This window comes from Haliaeetus leucocephalus, unplaced genomic scaffold (genome assembly GCF_000737465.1).
Source record: "Haliaeetus leucocephalus isolate CR32 unplaced genomic scaffold, Haliaeetus_leucocephalus-4.0 Scaffold1, whole genome shotgun sequence".
Taxonomy (NCBI): domain Eukaryota; kingdom Metazoa; phylum Chordata; class Aves; order Accipitriformes; family Accipitridae; genus Haliaeetus; species Haliaeetus leucocephalus.
In genome coordinates this window covers 11,091,698-11,100,034 of record NW_010972437.1, presented here as the reverse complement: position 1 = coordinate 11,100,034, position 8,337 = coordinate 11,091,698, and the positions used below count along the sequence as shown (strand labels likewise).

Genomic DNA, 8,337 nt, shown 5'->3' with positions numbered 1-8,337 from the left:
AGCCCCATACTAGCTACTATGAAGAAAACTAACTCTATCCCAGCCAAAACCAACACAAAAATGCACAAGACTTGCTGGGCCAAAGAAAGTAATTTTGTAGTCCAGTGGTTAGGGTACTTACTCAGGAATGAGAGACTTACACATCCATATGGTTATGCATTTTGCAGGGGAGGAGGCCTATTTCTCACCAACTTTGTTTCAAACTTCTGTCCAAAACAGTTATTTAGACAGGCAAGAGGTGTTTTTTTACCTGACCTGTTTGTTCAGTGCAGTAGTACCATGCAACCACTTACCTTTTTTCCTTTAAAATGCACACATATATGGTATCCGCAATTTGTTATGCACATATTTTATTTTTCTAAAATTTGAGGGGAAGAGGCATACATTTATTTCTTGAGTTTCCACAAGTAATTGTTTAGTTGAGAAACCTCACAGGCAGTATACACCTGGAACTTTGACTTAGACTGAAACAGCATGACAAAAATGCTGTTTCTCTCCCTGGGTTTTTATTCTTCTAGGTTTCCACAGTCTCTCTTCTCCAATGAAAACAATACCTCAGTGATTTCTCTGCAGCATTTACTACAGTTTATTACAATCTCGCATCCACCAGGAGGCCCTGGAAAGCCACACGACAGCTTCAAGTAAGTTCAAATACAGCAATTTTCCAGGAAGCCTGGTTGATAATTACCATAACACACTTGTTTTTTATTAATTTCTTGAATAGTTCAAGAAACTTCTCTCAAGTCAAACTCTACCTGATCCTAGGTCCCACATACCAAGACAACCAGTTTCTTCAGTATTAGGGTAAAATGTCCAGCTCCCCTTTTCTCTTTGGTAAAGCCAAATGTGCTACTCATCTCCTGGTTCCAGCACAGGCTCTTCCACCTTTAAAAGCTGTTATTTGAAATCTGTTAGAAAGGGGAAACTCTTCTTCCTTCCCAAAAATTCATACAACTTAAGTAGGAGTCATCTGTTAAGAGTTCACAAATGACATGAAGTAAAAGTAGTAACATAGAAGGAGAACATGTATATTGTGACAAATTCTTAGAAAGCCACTCAACTCTCAGACTGTCCTCACCACTATTTTTGGCTCATTTCCAAACAGAAAAGGAACAGTTCACAGTCCCTCTCTCTTCCAGGAGACTGTACTCCCTATTACAGCTTCTGCAGTCAATCTTGCAAGCAGTTTTGACCAATGTAAGCAAAATACCTCACAGAGCAATTAAAGGAATCTGCTTCTGAAGAACTAGGTACTGCAGATGAACCTTGGTCATTTCTATGCAAGAACAATTTGATAAATAGCATTTTATCCATGGTACTGACAAAAAAGACTTCAACCTAATAGCACATGAACCAGAAGTGAAAAATCTACTAATTAAATTTTACTTACATGAATTATAAAAAGGTAGAAGATTCAGTGTGGATTGACACATACTCAGTGTCCCGTGTATATCAAACACCTGCATTCTCAACCTACTCAGTAAGTTATTACACCAACAAAATACCACTAATTAAACTTTGCCTTCTCCCACCAGGCAGAAGAGATGGCTCAAGTCACTCCTACTTACAGTCTCTCATTCACTGCTGGAAAATTATTCATCTGCAATGCTAGAACAAGCATCACCGCCAAGCTGATTTACACAGGCTCAGAACTAACTGAAGAGCAGGCAAACTCAGTAACACCAAAGAAAGCAGCACATTAACAACAGGACATACTGCCAATTTTCAGTTGTTTTCCATAAAAAATGGGATTCTCTTACAGATGCTGATATGCCAGAGTTACATTGAGCTAAACTATTCATGTTTCACTCTGGAATTACAGGTGGTTTTCATTTACATAAATTCTTTTTTTAAGCCTAGATTAAGTCCCACATGATGTCATTCAAAAAGTCCCACTGCTGATCTGGTTTCTAGGCAGTACTTTCCACCAGCCAATTACATAATTTTGACTTCAAAAACTTTATCAAGTACCTCAGTATGCTATCCTACAGTAAGTGCAAGAGAACTTTTATTTAACATTACGTAGGACTTTCATGACCTAGACAACAATGGAAGTTACTCAGATTTAGTTCAGTAACCATCACTTCAGCACTAAAGATCTGAACGCGTGAATTTTAACAGTCTACAATGCAACCGAACAAACCAAAGCAATTAGCTGACAAAAAGGACAGAGATCCCGAAGTACACTGGACACTGCTAGAGCTGAAGAGGGGTAGTTGCACTTTACATATTATCCTCTTGAGAGATAACCAGGATTGCTTTAAAATTTAAGTTTGAAAAGGACATCCAAGATAAATTAAAAACAATCTAAGTTAAATAGAAATGTTTATGGTTGCAATAAGCATTGTGTTTTGTGAATACATATGTGCAAGGCAACACACCCACTTACAGGTACAAACAAACGAGGAATTAAATGAATACTGGTAACTTGAGAACAGATGAACCAAACTACTTACATTTTACACATTCCTGCTTATCATCTCATTTGATTTTAACCAGAGGAGGAAGCAGAAACATACACTTTAAAAATCACTTTTTTTATTAATGTCTTCACACAGGTTGATTACTATCAGCCAATACAGTCCTTCAGTTTTAACCATTTACAGTTAAAACATAGCTTAGGCTTACATCGCTTCTACCCGAGTATTTCTTTCAGCTAATCGTATAGTTTAAAGTTAAGAAGAAAGAATGCAAATAATTGCAGTGAGGAGATTATTTGGGACATAAAATTTAAAAAAAAAAAAAGTAAATAACGGTTTCCTCCACCCCCTCACTCAAAATAATTTTGAGGCTTGAATTAAATGTCACCACTGAGAAACATCTCCTGCTCAGGCACAGTACACTACAGCTGTGCTAGTAGGCAGGACCATACAGGCTAAGCCTAGTGGGTATATATACTCAGAGGCTTTCAAGATATTTGTGAGTTATGACACAAATCACTTGTCCAAATGACATCAGTTTGACATACTTACACTAAAAAATATTTTTAGGCTTAAGGTGACAAAGCAGCATCTTAATGAAATTTAGAACAAAAAATGCAAAAGAATAGCTTTATTAAGTTACTAAACTTTCTTTAGATGTGCTATACACACGGTTCTTTTCTTCTGTAAGAAACCTATCACTTCTAAACACAAAATGTTCCGTTAAAATTAACAGATCAACTGTTTCTGGATTCCAAGTCCCAATTTTCAAGGCAGGAGCTACCTGCTGAGATGAAGAATATCTCTTTTCTATTTTAGAATTAGCAGATCTCATTCTCTACTACCTGCTTAAGATTCATAGATTGGGGCGAGGGGAGGAGGGGGACACCTTTCTGCTTTAGTTCCTGCCGAAGTGAACCAGTTCAAGGAAAATATTCTCTTTCCAATTACTATATTAGAACTAATTCAATCATTACTCTGTCAAACCTTGCCTGAAAGTACCATGTCGGGGGAACAGTGGTAGGAGGACAACAAAATAAAAAGCGAAGAGTCTATCTTTTCTGAAAAAGCTACATGTTGGCACAATGTAACAAATATGAGTTTTCACTGAATACTGTATAAAAGTTAGAACAAACAAGTAAGTAGCTTAAATACATAAATTAAGTTAGTAACAGAATATAAGCTAAGACCTTAAAGTAACAAGCACTCAGAATTGTTTTTAATATATTAAGGTCTCTTCTTTTTTTTAATATCCACAATTTCATTCACACCAGAAAGCGAGCAATAGGTAACATTAAAGCTCAAGGAAATTTGCTCATCTAACTTATTTAGCAACAACACAGTAGTTTTTACTGAAAGTTCTTGGAGCCCACCTTCTGTGTACAGTCTATATCACTGAACTTACTTATTGTAAACAGTCATATACATCATCCACTGTTGCAGAAAGAAAAAAGCATAGGTTGTAAGTTCTGACAGTGTACCTTAATCTATTAAGTACAGATTTACCTTTACCTAACAGTGTCTAAATTGTTGCCTACATGATACCATTTACAAACATTTACATTTCCAATTAAGTAATACCAGTCAGCTTTCAGTATGGGCTAGCAAGCAACTGCACACCAGTCCCATCCAACCTGATGCTTTCTTCTTTTGGAGATAGGATCTTCAAGCAACAAACGGTACCTGAAGAGCCTAACTCTTTCACCGATGGCAAAACAGCTGCAAACTCATACTAGCAATATTCTCAGCAATAGAGTCCGTCTCTCTGTAGCAGCAGCAATCACAGGTCAGTGTGACAGACAGCGACTGCCAACCCAGCCCAGTCCTGCTCTTCCCTTGCTCACAGCAGGCATCAAGACAAGATCACTTTGGCCTGTCATACATTATTTTAGTTAAGACAAAGTCCCCTTTTTTTCTTTCCCACCTCCCAACAATGACCACAGTTATGTGATGACTAAGTGTAACATATGGGAAATAAAAACCTGAATGCTTTAGATTTTAAAAGACAATAACCTTGAGGCTAGACAAGGGTCTAATTTAAAGAGAACTCACTGTTTATAAAACATTCTGCATGCACATATTGACTACATCTACTAATCTGAACAAGTAGAAAATTAACACAGAACATATTACATAAAGATGAAGAACAAAATCAAGACTACACAAGAGAAATTAAGGAATTTAAATTACAATTCACTTGTATATCTTCATGACCATAGCCTTCTTTTCCCGAGTCTCAGACAGACAAGCACAAACAGCCCAAGAAGAGTTACTTCAGTCTACCGTGCTACTGAATTATCACTGCTTTATTACTGTTACAGTGAAATATTAAAATCATATAAGCAGCACAAGTTGAACTCAGGAGCTAAAACTACCCACTAATCCCCACATCCATTGATTTTAACAAATACTCTCCTTAAAAAGTCAAAAGACCTTTCAAATGAAAGCTGATTTACTATTTATAACCAGCTGCTTATCCAATTCAGTACATTTCCTGAACACAGATTCAGTAAATATATTATTTTCTTTAATATTTAGGGTGATATTTTTTTCCAGAGAGACAGAGAGAGTTTGCCAATCTGAGAACACGTGTACAGGTATTTACAATCTTAGCACTCCTTCTAAGGATAGACGGCCAAAGGCAGGATGAGGGGAGAGGTAATAATCTGCCACTTCAACTATTAATTTAGACATAGCCAGTCATAGCTAAGTGACAAGAAATAGAGATTACTGATGAGGCCAAAGCAGCAATAACACTACAATTTAGAACAAATTTGTCAACAAAACTTAAAAGTCACACCATTATCGCTGCACGATCAACAGCCAGAAAGTTTTGTCTCAAATTCAGCAGAGTTTTGGTTTCTGACCCATACAGCAACAAGTACACTTAATATTCACTTGAGCAGGAAAAACAGGGTAACACGTTATAACAATCCACCTAAACAAACACCTCCCTATTAATGCATTTTTCAGTGTTTAAAAAGTGCACAGGAATTACAGATGGAAGCAACTTGTTCAGACCTGAAAATTAAGTTAACAAATGGATTTTTGATCAGTGACTAATCAATCTTTTTTAATTGTGGGTGTGATCTGGCTCTACAACTGAGGCCTGAGTGTTGAACAAAAGCACAGACGTGCATGCTAATTTGCCCTATGATTTATGTACGCTCACTTTATTCAAGATACCTCTGCAAGTAACTGCAAATTGAAATTAACAAGTTGCATCTATTTACATTTCTGTTTTCTGAAAGCACTGTAGTTTTGCTGTTCAAGCAAAAATCCAGTTACCACGCTAAACATATAAAGCAGATTACAGACACAGTCAATAGCTAAAACCATTGATGTGACAAAATTAATACACTCCTAGAATAAGGAAACAATTAGAAGAGACATATTGTAGGAATATCCCTGAGTATACCAGGTAACAAGTAGCAAAGCCTATAAAAAGGAGAGAAAGAATCGGGAGAAAAAAGGCTGCCCATAAAGCTTACTGTCAAAAGACGGAGGACACAAGTATGTTGATATTTGTTTGGCTACCTACAGCATACACAGTATTCTGAACAATGCAAAATACAGGGTGGATATTTTACAAATGAGCAACTTCATGACAGATTACGTCCACTACTGTTCATTTTCCAAATCTCTTCAGAAGATCCTCCAAGTCACCTGGGAGCCACTACCTTCAAAGACAGGAATACCAAGCACCAAACAGTGCTGAGCAATGACTAGTAGCATCTAGATTTCTCATTCTCATACCACAAAGGTCATATTCAGGTCCGGGGGGGGGGGGTATAATCTAGGTACATATGTAATTTCACATTCTAAAACAGGTGTCAGTAAAAAGTTAAAGACATTATAGTTGCATTAAACTTCTATGAAAAGTTTGGGTTCAGTAATACTATTTTGGCTGCTTAACTGAAGAAAAATGTAAAGAATTTGAGTTACCTTGGAGGTTTGTGATACTGGCATAGGAAGTCAAACCTGTCATCTGGCACAGGTACTCGACTCTCATTTGGATCAATAGTACAGAAAGGAAAATTTTCTGCTGCTGCTTGACTCTTTGTTAACACATTGAAAAAAGTTGATTTCCTGTAAACAAAATACACATGTTTTTTAAGTAGTTCAAATCAGAAGCATTTAAAAGGGCTGGATAGAAACACATCTTATTCCAACGCAAAAGCAATACTGGACTTTCCCTTTACTTCAACAGCAGTGACCACTGCCCTGATTCTAGTACAAGACACTTTCAAATATGCATACGGAGTGTCCCATTGAAACCCAATGACGTTTACCTCTCTTCCCTGCTCTTGAAAACTCCTTTAAGTGACCATATTGCACATGTCAGTTAGCAAAGAAATTTTCAGTCAAAAGCAAAGTACAGCTCTAATGGTCACTACTCATTTTCCTCAAGCACAAAGCAGGAAACCGATAAGGATGCTTGAAACTTAAGTTGTTGCTAAGAGAGAGTTCTTATTCAACTCCTGAATCTTCTACAATAAATATTCTGGGTTTTGGGGAAGGGAGGGTGGTGTTTATTTTCACATAACTTCTCAGCCACTGGAAAAAAAAACAAATTGAAAGCTGCCCTGCATACAGCCAGCATGCTCAAAAGTCAGTCACAATTTCCTTTGAAAGTTACATCATAACATAACTGCAAATGCTATTTTTCCCCATTGAGATGTTATACAATGTTACTGCTAATTATTTCTTTTCTGGTGTGCAGCTTACCTACACCCTGAAAACTAAAATAAATAACCAAAAGACAAGAAAGCATAACTTATTGCTCTGAGACATGCTCAAAGACTTTTCCTCTAATTTTTTAAAGATTTAAAGTTTGAGAGTGCTGCTAACTTCTTTTAGTAAATATGATACACAAATTAATACCAATAGTTTCACACAGATATTCTCCAGGTAATTCATCATCCTTTTTAAGTGCCTTAAGTATAGCTCCTTTGAGGACCTATAACAACTACGGATGAGAAGCATGACAGAGAACAACGATTTATCTTCCACCACCTTTCCCAAACTGTAACTTACACAACTTTTTTCATTACAAACTCTGAAGAAGCTTCAAGAATGGAAGTCCTCTTCACTGCTAATGACACATATGGTATCATTAACTCCTTCCTGTGCACATCATCCTCTCCAAAAAAATAAAACATAAAAGGAACTTGTATGCATATGTATTTGGATTAAAAAGTGCATTACACATACACAACAGTGGATGTAAGGAAATGCAAAAGACATAGTACTTTATAAAGCATAGCAATTGCCAAGACATTTTTTTCTTCTTTTAGTTCCTCACTATTATCTTGTCCAGACTTGCACATACCAGCCTCACGCTACCCAAGTGTTTTGCGTCACTCCAGCTATACGTAGTTCAAGCTAAAGATGCAAGTCTATCACTGAGCAAAAAGACTTAGATCGTCTCCCTCAGCTCGTACAGGCGAGCCATCTACATCTATATACATCTACAGGCGCCTCTCTTCACCCAGAAACTGTGCCGGGTCACTCTACCTGGAGCAGAAGCAAACTCGAGGAGAACGGGGAGCCCCAGCCTGCCGGGCGGTCCCGGCCCGCTCCTCCGCCCCGCCGCCGGCCCCCAGCCCCGCGCTGCCCTGACCACCTACCCAACGTTTGGCAGCCCGACGATCCCGATCTTCAGGGACGTCCCAAACCTTCCGATGATCGGGTGCGATTTAACGCCGTCGCCTCCCTTTTTCGGGGGCATCTGAAAGCACAGAGGAGGGCACGATGAAGGCCCCGCCACGCACCCTCCACCCCGTCTCCTCCCGGCGGGGGACGCTCCCGGTAGAGCTCGGCGGCCGAGCCGGGGCCTCCGCCTCGAAAAGGCCGAAGAGGATAAACACCCACCCCCGCCCCGCGCTGCCAACCGGAGGCCCCGGCAACCCCTGAG

General features: G+C 38.6%; 1 protein-coding gene across 1 annotated transcript in view; it reads right to left on the bottom strand.

Annotated features, from left to right (window-relative positions):
- OLA1 (Obg-like ATPase 1) overlaps positions 1–8,175 on the bottom strand; it is a 103,627-nt gene extending 95,452 nt beyond the window's left edge. The window contains exons 1-2 of the mRNA XM_010566524.1: positions 8,051–8,175; positions 6,366–6,509 (exon numbers count right to left, since the gene is read on the bottom strand). Of these exons, the coding sequence (XP_010564826.1) occupies positions 6,366–6,509; positions 8,051–8,151 (245 nt within the window). The 5' untranslated portion in view covers positions 8,152–8,175. The remainder of the gene's footprint in view (positions 1–6,365; positions 6,510–8,050) is intronic.
- Positions 8,176–8,337: the final 162 nt, after the last annotated feature.